This window comes from Drosophila innubila, assembly GCF_004354385.1.
Source record: "Drosophila innubila isolate TH190305 chromosome 2R unlocalized genomic scaffold, UK_Dinn_1.0 1_C_2R, whole genome shotgun sequence".
In the NCBI taxonomy this organism is placed as follows: Eukaryota; Metazoa; Arthropoda; class Insecta; order Diptera; family Drosophilidae; genus Drosophila; species Drosophila innubila.
The window spans coordinates 24,170,504-24,189,683 of record NW_022995374.1 but is presented as its reverse complement, the minus strand read 5'-3'; the positions used below and the strand labels follow the sequence as shown (position 1 = coordinate 24,189,683).

At 36.6% G+C, this 19,180-nt stretch overlaps 3 protein-coding genes across 8 annotated transcripts; 1 reads left to right on the top strand and 2 right to left on the bottom strand.

The window, feature by feature from the left end:
• Window positions 1-479: 479 nt before the first annotated feature.
• LOC117783792 (esterase E4) lies at window positions 480-3,520 on the bottom strand. The gene is made up of 5 exons (XM_034621336.1): window positions 3,338-3,520; window positions 2,976-3,285; window positions 2,730-2,915; window positions 1,075-1,921; window positions 480-1,013 (listed from the first exon to the last, which is right to left on the bottom strand). Exons 1-5 carry the CDS (start codon window positions 3,518-3,520, stop codon window positions 845-847), a joined length of 1,695 nt encoding a protein of 564 aa, XP_034477227.1. The 3' UTR covers window positions 480-844.
• A 744-nt stretch (window positions 3,521-4,264) lies between these two features.
• On the bottom strand, window positions 4,265-15,211 carry LOC117783135 (aspartyl/asparaginyl beta-hydroxylase). Of its 4 annotated transcripts, XM_034620360.1 has the most exons (14): window positions 14,999-15,211; window positions 13,890-13,943; window positions 13,133-13,321; window positions 12,776-13,065; window positions 11,662-12,081; window positions 11,435-11,591; window positions 11,137-11,214; window positions 10,468-10,578; window positions 9,846-10,313; window positions 9,421-9,521; window positions 8,362-8,602; window positions 6,292-6,397; window positions 5,495-6,220; window positions 4,265-4,685 (listed from the first exon to the last, which is right to left on the bottom strand). In XM_034620360.1, the coding sequence occupies exons 1-14, from the start codon at window positions 15,048-15,050 to the stop codon at window positions 4,535-4,537; spliced, it is 3,144 nt and encodes a 1,047-aa protein (XP_034476251.1). In that variant the 5' UTR covers window positions 15,051-15,211; the 3' UTR covers window positions 4,265-4,534. The 4 variants fall into 4 exon arrangements, with proteins under 4 accessions (XP_034476251.1, XP_034476252.1, XP_034476253.1 ...); XM_034620361.1 differs by lacking the exon at window positions 13,890-13,943; XM_034620362.1 differs by lacking the exons at window positions 11,137-11,214; window positions 11,435-11,591; window positions 11,662-12,081; ... (2 more) ...; window positions 13,890-13,943; window positions 14,999-15,211 and adding an exon at window positions 10,657-10,686.
• A 1,045-nt stretch (window positions 15,212-16,256) lies between these two features.
• LOC117785750 (GTP-binding protein Rit2) lies at window positions 16,257-19,116 on the top strand. 3 transcript variants are annotated; one of them, XM_034623966.1, is made up of 4 exons: window positions 16,257-16,420; window positions 16,496-16,809; window positions 17,032-17,088; window positions 17,170-19,116. In XM_034623966.1, exons 2-4 carry the CDS (start codon window positions 16,590-16,592, stop codon window positions 17,685-17,687), a joined length of 795 nt encoding a protein of 264 aa, XP_034479857.1. In that variant the 5' UTR covers window positions 16,257-16,420; window positions 16,496-16,589; the 3' UTR covers window positions 17,688-19,116. The 3 variants fall into 3 exon arrangements, with proteins under 3 accessions (XP_034479857.1, XP_034479855.1, XP_034479856.1); XM_034623964.1 differs by having other exon boundaries at window positions 16,488-16,809; XM_034623965.1 differs by having other exon boundaries at window positions 16,476-16,809.
• The last annotated feature ends 64 nt before the right edge of the window (window positions 19,117-19,180 follow it).

Here is a 19,180-nt window from a genome sequence, read left to right as displayed (position 1 = left end):
TTAAGCTCAAATTAAAGGCTGTACCTTTTAATTAAATTTTATGATTTTTAAATAAGCTCCACAAAAGTTGAATAGCCCAAATTAATAATTGAATAACAGTTCAGTTCAAAGGTGTACTATTTTGATGGCCTGCAGTGTGTTTACATATATGTAAGTGCATTACATTATTACATTTACTTTCCATATGGAAATTTAAGTGACCTTCGTCTGGGAGTGCGAACGAGTTCGAGTGCAAAATAGGTCAAAATTGCAGCAGCAGCTTAACATATCAATTCATTCTCCCGATTCGACTGGAGGGTGTGACAAGAGGAGGTGCATTATCATTATACTTGTAAGTAAGGCAATAATATGGGTGAGTACTTACTTCAGTAACTGTAGTTGTACAAAAAGGCACAAATTAAATGCTTTCTATAGAGTATCTCCACGTTTATCACTTTATCACAGTTATCCAACTTAAAAAACAAAATACAAGGATGAGGTACACTAAGGTCAACTACAAAACTTTATTCTTTACATATTCACAATTTTACAGGGTATCTCCAAGTGGTGCACCTTCTTATAACTTTTTAAAATCATACTAGCCATATATCTGGTGTGCAACTAACTGCTTTATGCTTAACATATTCATCATTTTACAGGGTATCCACAATTTTATCGGCTGTTAATTACAAACAATTTTTACAAGGTATACAAAATATGCAACTGTACTTATATACCTTATATCCAGTTTAACCCACAGAAGCTTTTATTAATCGGTACATACTTAAAGTAAATATTTCCTTTCATAGATACAATTTTACAGGATATCCTTAGGTTGTGCATTCAACTTTGAATAGCTTGCTATCTATAAATAGAGTTTCTTCCAAAGGGGCAGACCACGCAAGTCCATACTCCTCTCGATTGTCTCCTGATAAACCCCATTTTGTTGTCCAAAGCGTAAGTACTTGCACATTTCTTCTGTTGTAAAGTCGACAGCTTTGCAGGCTGGTAGCTTGGTTTCGTTATAGAACACCCTAGAATTGAGAGACCTCCAAATATACATATGCTATACTCGATTTAGATCTTTGGACTTACCCTGTTTTAGCGAACTCTACCAAAAGGGACGTAAGACGTTTGGTTACCAGATTGTCTTCGGAATCTTTGGGAAAGTCCGGCAATAAAATCGGCATACGAATGGTATGTAGACCATCATCCATGTGGGCAGGAAGGAGTTCAGGTTGGACAATTCCCTCGCTATAAGCTCGGGAAAAGGAGATGTTGCTTTGGCTGCGGTATTCGAAGCTATAAATCGAAAGGGGCTCTTGGGTATACCCAGCATATTTCTCGGCAGAAGCATAAAGAGGATACAAGAAGTCAAAGTCACCAACGATATTCGAGAGGGGAACTATTGTACGCTCGTTAAGTTCCATCTCCTGCACATCGTATAACGCCAGAAGATCCTTGACAGTATCCGTTGAGGTTCCCTCAGGCAGGTACAAGGTTAAAGGAAAAAATTCTAGGAAGTTTTCATTGAATTCCTTTAGAAACTGTGGATTTGTGTAGATGTGCAATAGGAACAAGGCACCTTCGCCAGCTCGAGATGAGATACCAAGTAACCAGGGCACCTGATGGATACGCCCAGCCATATGGGATTCTACGAAATCCTCGTTGAAAAAGGATTCGGACGTTGCATCCTGCTCCACAACAGCTGCGTAATTTACAAGAGGTCCATTGTTCCACACCTTGAATATATCGCCTCCTTCCAGTATTTTCAAGGCATCAACTTCACGCAGTGATTCGGCCAGCTGCTGGGTGTCCAGACTACTCCACTGCGGTACCCCCACCTGCTCTGCCAGTTGACGAGCCTGCGCCAAGGGATCCCTTACACGGACCATCGCCGACAAGGCTGTGCCGCTTAAGGATATGGTGCGGTGAAAGAGACCTGTGTTAGGAGAAGTAAAAAGAGGAGAAGGAAGAAAACAAGTAGGAGACGATAGGAGGGAAGGGGATTTAAGAAGGTCAAGAAACATAAAATAAAGGATTATGAGGATGATGGAGACAGAGGTAAAAGGGAATAAGAAACAAAAAGGAATGGTAGAAGAAGATGGAGGAGGAGAAGACGATAAACAGAAGGAGAAGTTGGAGAAGGAAGAAGGAAGAGGAGGAGTAAGAGGAAATGGAAATGGAGAAAGTGAAGGAGGAGAGAAGATGAAGAAGGAGAATGTAAGGAAAGCAAGAATAATAAGAGGCAAAAATAGAAAATATGGAGGTAAAAAAGTGCGAAGAAGGAGGGGGGAGGAGGAGAAGTTAGGAAGAGAGTTGATGGACAAGGAAGAAGATGAAATTGAAGAAGAGAAAAAGGAAAAGAAAGCAAAAAAGGATAAGACGAAGAAGATGAAAAAGATAGAGAAGATTAAGGATAGAATAAAACGTCGGAATAGGAAAAGAAGAAAGAAGAGAAACACGAGAAAGACAAAATAAAGTAGAAGGAGAAAAATTTGGACAAGGTGGAGTCGAAAAAAGAGGAGAAGGGAGAAAATGTGGGAGATCAAAAGAAGACAATGATACAATAAGTCGAGAACGTGGACGAGAAAGGAATATCAAGGAAAGGGGAAAAAGAAAGAGGGAGCGAACGCATGGATTACAGGTGAGCAAGAAAAGAAATGACAGTTGTCAAGAAGAAGTAGGAGTAGAAAAAGTAGAAAACAAGTTGAGCAAAAAAGAAATACTCTCTCAAAGGGATTACTTACCCTTGGAGTTGGGGCTGAGCATATGCAAGTGAGAGGACATGCCACCGGCACTGTGACCAAAAATGGTCACCAGATCAGGATCGCCGCCGAAGGAAGCGATATGCTGCTGCACCCACTGAAGCGCCAATCGTTGATCCTTAAATCCAAAGTTGCCAGACATGTGACGATCGCCCGTGCTCAAGAAGCCTATGGAACATTCCCAATGTAATAATTGTGTATTAATTCAAATGACAGTTACTGTCTTACCGAATGGACCTAGACGATTGTTGGTGGTGACCAAAATAACCTGCTGTGTGTCCATAAGATACTCCGGTCCAACGGAATGTGGATCTGAAGAGCCACAGGCGAATCCACCCGAGTGAAAATAGACCATAACGGGTAAAGAGTGTGCTGACTGATCCTCTTGAGACACAACAGGTCTGTATACGTTCAAGTAGAGACAATCCTCATCCCCAAACACAGGCCACGTTCTGAGAAAGTAGCACTTCTGCAGGCAACTGGTATGGGGAACGCTGGCATTCAGTATTCCCTCCCAGCCATTGGCAGCAACGGGATTCTAGAAGGGATCGTTGATCAACTGTTGAACAACTGCAGCTCATTAAGTTCACCTGGAAGCGTAAATCCTTTATGGGTGGCTGGGCAAAGGGTATGCCCATAAAAGCCTCAAAAGCATCGCCTCGATATCCTGGCATCATTGTGCCGCGAAGACAGCCCTGGTCCTTAAGACACACGTCCAAATCCGCCCGCACCACAAGCGTTGAGTAGAGAATCCCACACAGAACTGTCCACATTTCGAATTAAATATTGCTGGAATTGCATTAGCTGCTCTCCCTTTTTATACCGGCTGTTGCTTTAACTGCATTGCATGTCCAGATATCGGAAGTACTATGGTTAAAGCGCTAATAATCGGTTATACCCTGAATTGCTCATAAACCTATTATAAAAGGAAAGCCAAAGTTAATTGAGAGATAAACTTGCTTTGAGATCCCAAGCTAAAAAAATAGCCATACCCTTCCTAAATATTTTACAGGGTGTAAAATGGTGAAAATGGGAGCACTTTATGATGAAGAAATTGATTTGTGAAAATCAGAGCATAAGTGACTGAAACCCTAAAACTCCCAGATAAAAAGGAACTACCCGATTAAATCCTCTTAGTTTCATGCTTAAATCGGGACAAAAAAGGTAAAATAATTAAACTTAATAAGCATATCGATGCAAATCGATAAAAGAAATGCGTAAATGATATTAGCTGCGAATTATTACAGAAAAAATTTGATCAATCCATATGAAAAGAAAGTGTGAAATCGTGACTTTACGGACCTACCGGGCTTCGTGGTTTTTGCTGAGGCCCGGGCCGGAATGAAAAAAGGCCCGATTACGATTTTCAGGCCCGAAGCCCGTGGATTTTTTGAAGAGGCCCGCGGGACACGAAGCCCGGAAAGGCCCGTGCACATCTCTAATTTGGAATAAGAAATATTTTGACTTATTCCAATAATGAGAATGATAATAATAGAGCATTAAATGAAAGGTATGAGTTTTTCAAATTTAAAAGATTACTGTATTTACAAAATTGATTGAATACAGCAGCAAAAAAGCTGCCAAACAAGCAACAATAGTCATTTATCATAATCATAGACTTAGGGTAAATGTTTCTATTAAAACTAAACACGCATTCATATCAAAACTTATTGATTAAGAGTTACACTTAAATTATTGCTGTGATCTACGTAAATCAATTAACAAAAGAACATTTATGAATTGGATATCTGAAGAAATGGACACATTATTTAAATTAAGTTGAAATTTCAAATCGGCGACAGATTTCGACGTTGAGATTCACTCAAATCAGGATGCCAAAAGTCCAGGATGAGCACCAGGCGTAGCTGGGTTCCATTGTGCCAAACCTCGTGCTCGAAACTATCATCGAATATAAACAGCTCGCCTGCTTTCCACGTGCTGTTGATAGACAGAATAATATCTATTAGTATCAGTAAAACGAGTTTAGGTATGTCGAAGAAAGGTAAATTCTCATAGTTCAATACCCTTAATGTAAACAATAGTCCTAAAATAGTTTATGTTCTTTGTTCAATATATCCTGCTGGTATTAATATACCCACTAAATTAATTTTACTGTGTATCTAAAATCGAAATATTTCGATTTGGATACACCCTTTTAATACCCGTTACTTAAAAAATAAGTAAAAGTTTATATTGTGTTCGTTGAAATGTTTGTAACAGGGAGAAGGAGGCATCTCCGACCCTATAAAGTATAAATATTTCTTGATCAGCATCAACAGCCGAATCGATATAGCCATGTCCGTCTATGTAAGCGTCTAGATCTCAGAGACCATTAGAGATAAAGCAACCAAATGTGGCACACAGATTTCAACAGATCGCCCCCTTACGCCCCGCAAATTGCGAAAAACCAGTTTTTATGGGAAATAACGATATCTATAAATTTTATATATTATCAGAGTAGAACGGCAGTAAAGGCTAATCAAAGTAATTAAAAATTAAAGCAGTACAAGCACCCAAAACTATGCAGTAGTTTTTATTAGGTAGTAATTACTATAAGGTCTTTTAATATATAATTAAATAAGTAACGGGTATTCTATGGTCGTGATCTTGAATACAGCCATTCCGACTAGATATCACTGCTGTTGTTTATATAACATTTATATAAATGAAACAGGGTGGTTGATGGGTAAGTTTTTGAATTAGAGTAAGGAAAATGCATATTGACAGGGTATTCTGTAGACACTCACCGCTGCTGGTCGGCCACTCGCAAGCTGGTTAAGTGTGGCTCCGGTGCCAGCAGTGTCAGATGAGCACGCAGTCTGCAATTGGTGGGTCCACAATGTGGCCAGACATGTGTCAGTGCCTGCATTGCGCTGAACTTCACCTGACCCCGATGGCAGGTGGTGAAGGCGGGAAGCTTGGCGAGAAGAGCACAGGTGATGGGAGCCCGTTGACAATTGGCATGGAGACGCTTTCCCTGGGAGAACAGCTCATATTGCTGCCAATTGCCAGTGTCGCGCAGATGTTCCGCCTCAGGTTGAAAGTTACCGTGTTTGTTGAGCAACGACAGTGCCTCATTGCGTATGGCACGCCAGTTATGCTGCAGTTGCTCCAGCTGAGGGGCAATCCCCGTCTCGGTGAGCTGCCAAAAGGGTTTGGCTTTCAGGCCAGGCTCATTGTACAGCGAACGTTGATGGACGCTGAGAAAAAACTTTTTATCCACGCCACTTTGATGCAACTGCCACGCCTCCGTGTGCCTTCCCAGACGCTGCAGTGTCTCGCCAAGTGCCAGGTAGAAATAGGCCTCCTGTGTGCCCGCCTCCTGGGACTGAATGGCAAATTCCAAGTAAGGCAAAGCTCGAGCATAATCTCCGGTTAACTGCTTGACTGCCAGTCCAAAGTGAAGCTGTGCAACTGAATTATTGGGCCAACGCTTTAGTGTTTCACCTGCCACATGTTGCACCTTGGCCAAACTGTAACGAGAAATTGACCAAGTTAGCCATCAACTGCATTATTTGACAGCAGTATATCACCACACACCCACTTATTGGACATCAGGTAGCTGAGTGATAGTTGATTCCGTAGTTGTGCCTCATCCGGATATCGTTCAATAAGCAGCTCGTGAATAGAAAACACCTGATGTGTGTGACCTGCAGAAGAACAGGAGAAGGTAATATTATTTATTCAATATATAGTATACAGACACACATTTTCAGGGAAAATTTATAATCGGCTCAGTTCCTCACTCTTTTGCGCTTTTGTGTTGACTTTTATGTGTTTTTTGTTGAGCAACAACATAAAAGTGTCTGAAGTAAAACTACTTTGAAAAACAATTTCTACAAGTTTGTTTTAAAGTTTATATATTTGCCAAGCTTTCTTCCATCCCCGCAAAACGCGAAAAACAACCCGCAGTAATCGCATCAAGTTCGGTTTAACAGAGTGACAGTAATAGCAGTTTTAATTAGAAAAGAAATACAAGCTCCTAAAAGTATGAAGCGGATTTATTCTAGTTTCGAGTTTTTGAAGAGAATTGCTTTTGAAACAACCGTTCGAAATGTCGGTGTTCCTTAAATGTCAGAGATTTAATCTTTTCGAACAATTTTTTTTGTATCTCAAATCAATTTTAAAGATATTTTAGATCAATTTAATGAATATTTAATTTTGTCAAATATCTCAAAATTCTTTTAAACCAACAATTGCTTTTGGGCTGCTTTGGCGCTGTTACACATTTGTAGAACACACCTGATAGTAACGTTTTCTGGCAAGCACACAGAAGCATTTTGAAACAGTGCTGCCATAAGTCGATAAGAAAAACAGAATAGACGGACTCCGAAAAAAAAGGATAAAAATAGGACAAATATTTTAGAAAGAGACAGAAAAACAGGACAGATCTCAAAATTTTCACTTTTTCATAGTTTTTAAGTACACATGAATAATATCATGCATAAATTTTTGTATTAATGAGGTTTTTACCGCGATGTTGTCAGTTTTTGACCGTTAAAAATATTAAAATTGGAAAAGAGTTTTATAAATAACCTATGTTAAATAAGAAAAACAAAGAGTAAGCACCCAAAACATACAAAATATATGCTTTAAGTGTTTTTTATTACTTTAAAAAACTTGTAGGCCTCTTGATGATGTGCAGTAGGTGTTACTGCAATCGATAGCATGCGATGGCAACCAGCCCTATAAATCGCGATTCCCGAAATTTGTGAAAACTATTTTTGATTTGTTAACAAGTAAATCGAGTCAACTTTAACAAGGATGCCACTCACTTATATTTTTTAATATTAAAAAAATATTTAAAGTATAACAAAATTTAAAAAAGGACAGATTTCCAGATAGGGGATGTTTCAGAAAAGTTCAGACAAATTCATTTTTAAAAGGGACAAATCTGTTCGGAAAAAGGATGATATGGCTTTGGAAGCTTATTTGTTGGGAAACGTCGGAAAATTCGATTAAACCGTTACATATGTAGATAGCAGGCAGTAAACCAGACGGATCGAAACTCAATCAAACTCATGGAAACGCTTCGACCAAAACCATTCAAGATTAAATTGGTAATTTTGATCAAAAATCGTGATACCCGATTTCTACAATTTGCAACTATCAGGAAATTACCAATATTAAAAAATTTAAAATTTTGGTATGGGTACAACAAAAAAGTATCGTAAAAATGATTCCGTTTACAAATTTTCTAACTTATAAATTTGTATTGAAACTTAATGAGAAAGTTTAATTTTTTATTTTCGTTAATGACAATATCGAATTGTGGATTCATCGGAAAAATTATACAGATTCATCGATCATCCATAAAAATTATTAAATATTAAAAAATATAACATATGGTTCTTAATGTTTGGATCTATTTATAGATATTATTTATTCGTAATTTTTAGAACTCATTAAAATCTTTGCTTTGCTTTAGTGGCTCGTTGGAATACTTATTTAGAACACAGAAATATGGGAAACAAAACAAAGTATCATCGATTTATTGCCCTCGAATTATCGTCAAAAAAAAGCAATGAATTAAAAAATATACAAATCGTTAACGCAAACTTCGATTTGTCGATGTTGCGATGTATTTTTACATCATCTCTCTGTTATATCTTACCCAGAAATCTCAAGTGTTGAATACAGCGCTCGCTCGCTATTCGAAACTCGCTCTGATTTGTGATCAGTTCACCGAAGGCCAGATAGCGTTTGTAGGACTCGATGGCCTCCTGGAGCAACTGATTACTGCGACGTGTATCAGCCATCCTCTCCAGCGCCTGTGCCCGGGACAAATGTGCCGTCGGCTTGTGTGCGTATGTGTGTGTGAGGATGTTAAATGCACGCAAAGCTTTCGCAGGATTCTGATGTTAGTTCAGGATTCAGGTTAACGAATCATGCAAATAGAGCGAGGATTAGCAAAACATAGAAGCATATTGTTACAGCAGATGCAGCGATGGTAGAAGAGACATAAATCAACTGCTCGACTTGTGTATACTCTGTACTAGTTCTAAAGTACGCTTAAACTCACAGCAGTTGTCAAAATGACATCACTTAAAAGACTGAAATCATCTGCTCGACTTGTAAATACCCTGCAAAACAGGACAAAAATTCACATATGTTTAAGACTATAATTGTAGTCTTGAAAAATAGGACTTAAATAAAAAATTCGTCTTGTTTTTACCCTGCAAATCAGGCTAAAACTCAAATTAATTGTACCAACCACTTCCATATGTTCACAATTGTTATGTTTTACAGGGTATCTTTGAAGATTTAAATATTCACAGAGTACAAAAAACACGGTTGCTTTTAGATTTGGATTCAGCTATTGCAAGATCCATGTGGGTGTGTCTTGTTTGAACCTTGCAACAGCGATAAATCCTGAACCACAGAGAAAGCATGTTTTTTAGCATCTAAAAAACGTTATTCTAAAACTGTAAATTCATAAAGATAATCTATAATTATTTTAGCTACATTTCTTGTTATGTCAAAGGATATTTGTTAATAATTACTTAAGAACTTAAGCACATGAACTTAGAAAGCGAACATTAATTAAAGCTATGAAAGGACTTGACTTTTGTTTTTGTGTTTCTAGTGATTGTTGAGCTTTAAGTTGAAAAAATCAATCAATATTTAAATATATTTTTGCAAACTTCGTTTAAGGGTATTTCCCTCAACTTACCTCATTGATCATTTCGGCATTTGCTTTGTGCAATTCCTGTTCAAAAAGATCATCGGCAACTTCTTCGGCCTTTGCGCCCGTTGGATTCTTGGGTTTTATTTCTAATCGGATATAAATATTTCGATATTACAATAGTTGAATTGCACTTAAGATTAAAGACACCTATTGAACGGTTAATTTAAAGAGCTCCAGCTTATATATTAGATTAGCATGTTGATTTGAACTATAACTATGACTTACTATGGATATTAACGTATTTCTTAGAGTAGGTGTAACGTATGCCATGATCAGATATATATATACTTTAGAATAGATTTTAATACGATAGAGTTATGATGGATAATGGTTTCAGTTCGAGATGTGCTTGTAGATTGTATTTTTGTTTTTGGTTTGGTTTTGGTGTAAATTGTACATTTAGTAATTACGTGTCCAGGAGGGATCATCTGAATCTGGATCACTTTCGAATTCCTTGGCCGGCAGTCGGCCGTATTTGGCTTCCAATCTGCTCATGAGTTCAGCATCATCGACATCTGATATCTCGTCCTCCTCCTCGTCGCTTATTTCCTCCTCATCGATTTCATCGTGTTCGTAATCCTCAATATCGCCATCTTCGTATTCCACATAGATATCTGTAGCTGTTGTTGGTTCGGGATCGGGATCGGGTTCGTGTTCTGGTTCTGGTTCGGGTTCCGATTGGGGTTTCCGTTCGAATTTGGATTCGGCTTTGGGTTCAGTTTTTGTCTCCATTTTTGATCTATACATGGCACTGAGTTGTTCAAATGTTTCTGGCATATAGCTGGCATTGATTGCGACATTATCGTCGCTTTCCTCGATATCGCTCATCTCCACTTCAATTTCCTCCTCAATTTCGATCTCCTCTTCGGAATATTCCTCTTTTGATAAATAAATTTTGGCGTTAATAACTAAAAAATAAAAATCCTAAATAATTCACGTTTCAAATATTTTCAAGTTCTTTTCACTTGAAAATATTTAAAAACAGCTTCGGACAGACCGAAGTTATGAATAGCTATAAAATAGTTTGTCTACCGTCATCAAGTGGTGGCAACTCCTCAATATCATCTGGTATATTATCCTCAGCTGTGGCTATTGTCAGCCTGCGTCTCATGTTGAGCTCCGGATTGGGTTCCTCCTCCTCGTCTATGTTTTTGACAGAGATTAGTAAGTATATATACTTGGGAAGCAACAAAAACAAAGCCATACGACAAATTTACATACATAGATATTGGCGCATACGATTTAACAAAGCTGTGACTACAATAATAATAATAATAGTAATAATATTAAAATAAGTGTGAAAATAACAACAACAATTGAATTATTTTAGACTAAAACTTAAACAGTTTGTTTTAGACAATCATGAAATGAAAATAAAGAAAGTGCAAAATTTGGTTTTTATCTTCGAATCGAGAATAAAAAGTTCAATTGGGTTAATTTTAATTTATAAAGTTTGTTAATTGATTGACGACATTTAAAAACTGAAGTTGACTTTAAAATAAGTAAATTTTAGATGCTTTTTGGGAGTGTTATTAAGAACGTAAAGCAGCCTCATTTATATATAGAAACTGTCAATGCCAAATCAAAAAAGATATACATATACGTGTATACGATAGATTGGCGCTAACAGTTCGTAATATAAGCAGAGAGCAATATTTATTTATTTAGTCAGAATTTGGCTGAGCAGCATTGAAAACTCACTTGTATTTGGATTTTTCCTTATCAATACAAGGCGTGAAACAAGGGCAAGTGCAATGCCAACGCCAAATTTAACGGCAACTGGAAAATTTGATTTTTTATTTTAGTTAACAATTTGCAATTTCTAACAAAACAAATTTAATTTATTTATTTTTGCACTTTCTTGTACAGTACTCAAATGTTTTGACTAATTTTAAAGTTTAAACATATTTAAAAAGTTTTTAAATTGGAGCATGAAATATCCTTTATTTTTTTAACCGTTCACTGGCATCACCTTAGACCTTTTCTCAATGATACTTACGTGAACCCAACCAAGATGTTGTTGAAGGTGCTTCCTCTTCATCCTGCTCCACCTTCTTTTCGTTGTTTCTTTTCTGATCCTGACTAGCTTTACGTTCCTCAGGCTCATCATCTATATCCTGATCGAGGGATTCAAAATCATCCTCATCGTTGTCATCCTGCAAGTATAAATAAATGTAAATAAGACATTAATTTCATTTAAAGACTTGATTAACTTGATTAACTAACCTGATCTAAATCATCATCATCATCGGCAGCGTCGGGAGCACTTTGAGCTGCAGTCTCCGTGGAATCTTCAATTTCGTCATTATCCTCGTCAGCATCATCATCGAAATCATCATCATTATCATCCTCCTCTTCAGCTGTAGTCTGTGGTTGAGATTGCGAAATGGTTGGTTCATTGGAATCCTCCAGCTCCTCTTCCTCATCAACATCATCATCTTCGTCTTCTCCGTCAATGTCGTCCTCCTCTTCTGCAGTTTCCGGCGCACTTTGAGCTTGAGAATGCGAAATTGTTGGCTCGATGGATTCTTCGATCTCCTCATCATCATCATCGTCAGCATCATCTTCCTCTTCCTGCTCATCGTCATCAGCGCCATCAGCTGCAGATTGTGTTGGTTCCACAGACTCTTCCACCTCGTCGTCGTCCTAAAAAAAAAAGACATTTTTTATTTTTTATTTAGTTAACTTTAATACGTTGTAATTCGTAAGGTATTGGTCACACATTGGTTTACTAGAGAGCTGGGATTCTTTTCAATTTCTTTCCGCACTACACACATGTTCAATTTTTATAAAAATCAAAAATAAAATAACACAATTTTTTATTTTAATAAAAATTAGAAACAGCTTTTAAAATAAAAATTAAATGTAAACATCTTTCCAAAATCAAATACATTTACGGTGTTTGCTCAATTCCAATTATATAATGCATTACATGTCTTGAAAGGACACTTATAATCAGAACAAAGTTTAAAAAAAACCTGTTATTTTTAATTTAAATTAAAAAATTAAATAAAAATTTTTTGTTTTGGAATTTTATAGTAAAAATAAGATATATTTGCGATAAAATCATCCAATTATTTTTATTCGAATCGAATCTTTTATTTTCGAAAGTGATTCGGTTCCGGTTTGCGGCGTAAATAACTCCAAAAGGCTCGGTTCATGGTCTGGTTCGGGTTGCCCAAAAACCTGAACCGAACAGGATGTTATTTTCGAAGCTTCGTTATATATATTAATGTAATATATGGAGCCCTTCATGCTGCTTTCATTTTTTACCATTTACCATTTTTTTATATTTTTACACTTTTGTTTCATTTTTTTGGGGGAATGAAATTGCTCGTACCTGATCTTCCTCCTCCTCCTCAGCAGTTATATTTTCAGCTGCATTGTTGTCTTCCTCCTCCTCCTCCTCTTCCTCTTCCGCTTCGTGTTCGTCTTCGGCCTCCTCTTCGCCAGAATGTTGTTGATATTCATCATCGTGCTCATCATCGTGTTCGTCATCATGCTCATCATCGTGGTCATCTGGAGCCGCTTCATGGGAGCCATGTGCATCATGTTCATCCTCCTGACGATGTTCTTCCACCCAACCATCAAAGTAGTTAGAGTAACGTGATTGAGACAATGGAGTGTCCACTACGATCGGAGTTAAGTTATTATTATGAAAGATCTGCGAGTAATGTATACATATTCGGATACTTACAATCCTCAAGACCGCGATTCTCCATAATAATCAAGCCCACGAGTCCTAAGAGCACAGCCATGAGGGAGAAGAATATGATCTTGGCACACCAATGACCTCCAGTGCCGTGCTGTTGCTGCACGTGGAGATGCACGTCATCATTTCCCATCTTTGTGATGTGAACGCCGTGAGAAGATGAATCGTCATCTTCTGTACATATTAAAATTAAAGTGATTACAAAATGCTTAATTAAAAACGACTGCACGATAGGCGAAGTGGGGGCGGTTAGTACAAGCAACTTGATTAGTAATGTACTAGATTGAATAATTGCATTAAATGCATCTTCAATGATGGAAGAAGGGGATGGGGTATAATCACGGTTGCCACACTGAAAACTAGAATTAAAACTTCCTTCTTTTCCTATGACCATTTTTCTAAAGTCTAGTTAAAGGGTTTGATAACTATTTAGATGACTAAAAACATAATAACAAAATATTATTTAATTTAAAAAACCTCTTTTCGGTTTTGGTGCATTTAAAATGTTTTTTTTTTTTTTCAATTATGGTTTCTAACTTCAATCGGGTAAAACCCGAGGTTACGGATTCAATTACGGTTTAAATCTCTGGAATTAATTGAGATTTGTATTTGAATTCTTTGTGGCAAAGTAAGCAAATTTAATTCTTTTTTGTTGGTCATTTATTTTTTTTTTTTACGCATTTAGAGTTATTCAAGTGACAACCGTGGATATATTAGTTACTACATATGTATGAGTTGCTACCTTGGAAGCTTGGTTGTCGTAAAACACTCACGTCCCCTTCGGATTTGCGATCTTCTAAACAAAAAAGTTAGTTACTCTGATTAGAAATGTAGTGATTGATAACAACACCCGATTACAAAGTTCATGAACGACAGGGGAATACATACATATGTATGCATTTGTGGTTTTTGTTGTTGGTGTTGTAGTTGTTGTTCATGCAAAACAAAGAACGCGCAGAGTCATGCGCTTGGGCATATGGCCAAAAAAAAAAAACAAAAAACAAAAAGAAACGAAACGAAAGAAGAATAAATATAAATAAAAGAAATGAAAAATCTCTGCATAGTATGTATTACTGTGCGTGTGAGAATCTGTAATTGTATGTGTGTGTGTGTCCAAACTCTGGTGGGTGTAATAAATGTCTGGTCACGGAAGTCTCTTGACTTTGTGCATATTTATAATTTGACTCGTATCATTGAAGCCAATGATAATAAATTAATAAGTTAAGCTTGTCAACTTACAACTCTATTTAAATTTAAATAAGATCAAATCGGTTAGAGCGAACCTGCCATGCAGATGGCGGCAGTGACGAAAGAGAGTGATAGAGAGCGAGAGCGCAAGGAGCTGAAAATCTACCGGTATTTGTTTACGTTGCAGCAGATAAAGCAGATAAATAAACTTTTAATTTTTCTTTATCTTGCAATTCACGTTGCTCAGGCTTAAAATAAACACAAACTGAAAATTTGATTACGAGTATGAGATAATTTTTTTTTTAATTCAACATGATGTTTTAGCCCATTTATCCCGGTCAAAATATTTCAGTAGATTATATTGTAGCGCGTGTCCCAGCAGTATGACAACGTATAGAAATCATAAAATGAAAATATATTTCAAATATACTACTCGTACATATATAGTTTTTCTCAGCGGAGCGGCGGCGGCACACGCATAGCGACAAACAGCACAGAGCAATGTATAATTTTATATAATAGGGCAAAGTTATTTTTAAAGGCGCTCGACAATATTATTTATGCTAATAAAAGAAACGGACAGCTATGATTTTTGACTACAACGAAAGGTGTTGTGTGTGTGTAGTAATTTTCAATTTTAATGCCCAAGGGTTTTCCACTTACCACGTTTTTTGCGCTTATCCTTACGCTTTCGCGGCTGTACATCGCCCGACATAATTCTTCAGCTATCTCTTAATGCCAATTTCTTTTGCGTATAATATGTATTTCAGAATCACTGTATGTTTTCTTTTTTTCGGTCTTTAAGATCTTGGAATTCGACCGCGAACAGCTCAACCGCGATCACGATACGCAACTAAACAGAACCGACTGAGCAACAAGACGATGGAACTGCAGCTGCTCACGGCAGAGCTTTTATTTCATTTCGCTTTATTTGAAAATAGCGGGAAATTTACTAATTTTTTTCAACGGAAAGACTACAAATATAAAAAATTAACTGAATGCTTGATGGATTTAATGATTTCTCGAAAGCTAATGCCCTAAAACCTGCAGCTAGAAATCTTTTAAAAATTATTTAAAATGATTCTGTTAAGAAAAAGAAAAGTAGTTTTAGAAAAAATTAACACTGGAATTTGCAATCTTTTGAAAAATAAAAATAAAGTCTGCTAATTATTATGATTTAATTAATTACTAAGCTAGTATTTAAAATTCAAAAAAATTTTAATTTTATTTTATTTATTGCAAAGTTTATGGCAATCAAAATAAAATTAAGTTTACATTTGATTTTTCTTACTAGAACCAGTGTACAGAAATTACTCCACACTTATCACTACTCCTCACATAACTGAACTGACCACCAGTACTGCCAACTTTTTAGAGTTAAACTAACAGTTTCTGGCCGGTAGGCATTTACATTTGTTTTGCGTCTATAGCTTTAGATAAAATATGTATAGCAAAACATAGCATAACATATTTAAAATAGCCATCTATTAAATAGCTAATTGCTCAATTAGTGAATATTTAAATCAGCTCACATAACAGAGGAGAGACGCATTTCTGTAAAAGAGGAGTTGTTATGTTAGCTTAACGTACGAAAAAGGTCTGCGTCAAACTGAAAATTACAAATTTAAAAATGAAAAAAAAAAAATAACAAAATGAATAAATTTCAAGAGAATTCGAAATTCGAAATAACATAAAATTAAGATACGCATTTTAATGAAGGTTTAATTCTGAAAAAAAAATATTAAAAAATGATAAAAATTTCAACAAAAATTCTGCAAAAATAGAAAAAACCCTAGCTTCAATATTAAGAAATTGTAAAAAAAAAAACAGAAATATTTTTAAGTTACCAGTTTTGACAATTGACCCATAATGGTAAGTATTGCTAGATCGGCGAACTTAACAGGGTGGTAGCCTTTCGGTCGGGTGGCAACATTTGGGACAGGTGGTAGCACTGTTGTGTTTACTACCATACAAATTACAACAAAAACGAGGGAAAAACAACCCAGCACAAATTATGTATAGATACGATTGGAATTAAAGTCAACAAAAACCCGTTGAAGGATCTGGGCCAAGTGCAAGATTGTGGTAAGTCGATGACAACTAGAAACAGATGCATGCAGATGTGATTCATTTGTAACAGTTTCGTTCACGGTGTCACAGTGTTTGTTGGAGAGAGACCGACGAACCAGACAAACCGTCGGTGGCGGCGGCGGCAGATCAATTAGCCACGCCTTGGAGCATCCTTAGTGCAGCTATGGCCGGTGATATGTCCATAGGCTGTGCCGCTTTAAAGAGATCAACGAAACTAAAGAGTTGCACAAGTGCCGCTGATACCGACTCGATGCAGATGCCGAACGAGCGCAAAGAAAATGGCAATAATATGGGATTATTGAACCACAAACCACAGAACATGAGAGGTGGCCTCCGCGTCTATAAGATTGTCATACTTGGGGATGGCGGTGTCGGCAAATCGGGTAAGTTGACACAGACTACAGAGTGATGAAAGTTTTATCACTGCGCATTTTGATTGTGATTGGGACTGTGAAAAATCAATAAATTATCTCAATTTCTTTTACGCTTTGTTTTACGGCCAACCCCCACCCCCAAACCGTACGGTATGCTTCGTGCGTTCGGCTAACTTTGCGTGTACACAATACAAAACACACACACACGCATAAACACACGCACACCAACAGCTGTTACCCTGCAGTTCGTCAGCCACAGTTTCTTGGACTACCATGACCCCACAATTGGTGAGTTGCCCATTTAAAATAGTCGATAACCTTCGATTACATCTCTCTCGATTATCATTACACATTGCTCGCGCTGTGCAGAGGATTCGTATCAGCAACAGGCGGTAATTGACAATGAGGCCGCTTTGCTGGACATACTCGACACTGCTGGACAGGTTGAGTTCACGGCCATGCGGGACCAATACATGCGTTGCGGTGAAGGTTTCATCATATGCTATTCGGTAACAGATCGTCATAGCTTTCAGGAGGCCTCCGAGTATCGTAAGTTAATAACACGCGTTCGTTTATCGGAGGATATACCGCTTGTGTTGATCGCCAATAAAGTGGATCTCGAATCTCAACGACGTGTCACAACCGAAGAGGGCAAAAATCTAGCGAATCAATTTGGTTGCCCCTTCTTTGAGACATCCGCCGCTTTGCGTCATTACATTGATGAGGCGTTCTATACGCTCGTTAGGGAAATACGTCGCAAGGAGATGCAAAAGGCGCTGGGCACCGACAACAACTCCGAGAAGATTCACACACGTCATCGCAGTCGCTGGTGGCGCATACGTTCCATATTCGCTTTGGTTTTTAGACGTAGACGCAACTTGAACTAAAAGACAAAAATTAATGGAACAACATCAATGTTCATCTTGACGATGAAAATGAATATGAAATTAAGAACGAGAATGAGATTGAAGAATTCGAAATGGAAACTCTTCGATTTGCAGTGCAATAATAATCAATGCGTTATACTATATTTATTTGGCTATATATACGGTTCGTATATAACACAACCAATCATATGTATGTAGATGTATGTGTTGACATACTAAAAGTCTAAACATTATTTTTGAAAAAGCAACAAGAATTTATGTATTTAATTGTTATGGCCTAAATGGCATTTAACTAAGCGACATTTGTCAGTGGTTTAATTATTTGTTTTTGTTTATATTTGTTCTTATTAATTTTGTTTAACTATGCCACTTGTATTTGTATTGTTGAGTGGAATGATAAGTCAAATGATACAAGATGAGAGAGATATATTCATATATATATATATATATCAATATATTTAAGCACCAATCCAAATGATACATATTAGCAATGCACATAACGTATGTAGAATAATATTATAAGATTGTTGATTGATTCCTAACAAACAAATTGGCAAACAAACAAACCAAATATAAAAGATGCATTTAAATTGATCGAAAGAATTCAAATAATAATAATAAAGTTGAATCAAAAAACAATACGAAACGATACAAAACTGAGTCCTAGCAAAGCCAATAAGTCATAGTTTGGGCTATGTTAATATATTAACGAAATGGTCAAGTTTAATTCAGAGATAGAATGAGCTTTAAGTCGCAAAACTGTCCAATAAACAAATGAAAAGAAACGAAACGAAACACAAGCCAAGAAATAAGTGTGAAACGAAGAGAATTATGTATTATGTGCATGTATTATTATGATTATGATTATTATTAAATATTACTAAAAGAGCGCACACATTAACTAATCGAATAAATGTTGAATTTAAAACGTATGTATACTAAGCATATAAGAACGAAACGATCCAAGGGATTGATTATAATGCACAAAGAGCAAAAAGAAACATCCATTGAATTGTCCAATGTGATTTTAACGTACTATTTACTTGCGTTTTGCATTTGTTGTTTAAGTTTATGAAAATTGCAAAAATGTTTAAAGTGTTAACGCTTTTAAGTTTATTTATTATATATTATTATTATTAGTTAAAATGTCCTCTGTTTTGTTAATTACTTTTTAACATCCATAATGTTCTCTAAACATCACCACGAGTTCCTCTCATCAATGTTACTGTACCACAGCACAGTCTACACTATTTGTTATAAGACAATTCGAAATTGTTACAACAACTTGTCACCAAACCGATTTATGTAAATCAATTCAAAAACCAAACAAAATCGAGCTATGTAAAATTACAAACCGAAAAATTGTCAAGTATACATTTAATTATTTTTTGTCAGTTAATTAAATGCGGGTAAATGAAAGCAAGCTTTCCAACAAAAAAAAAAAATGTTAAATATCATATACGAGTATGTATTTCCCATTAAACATAACAAAA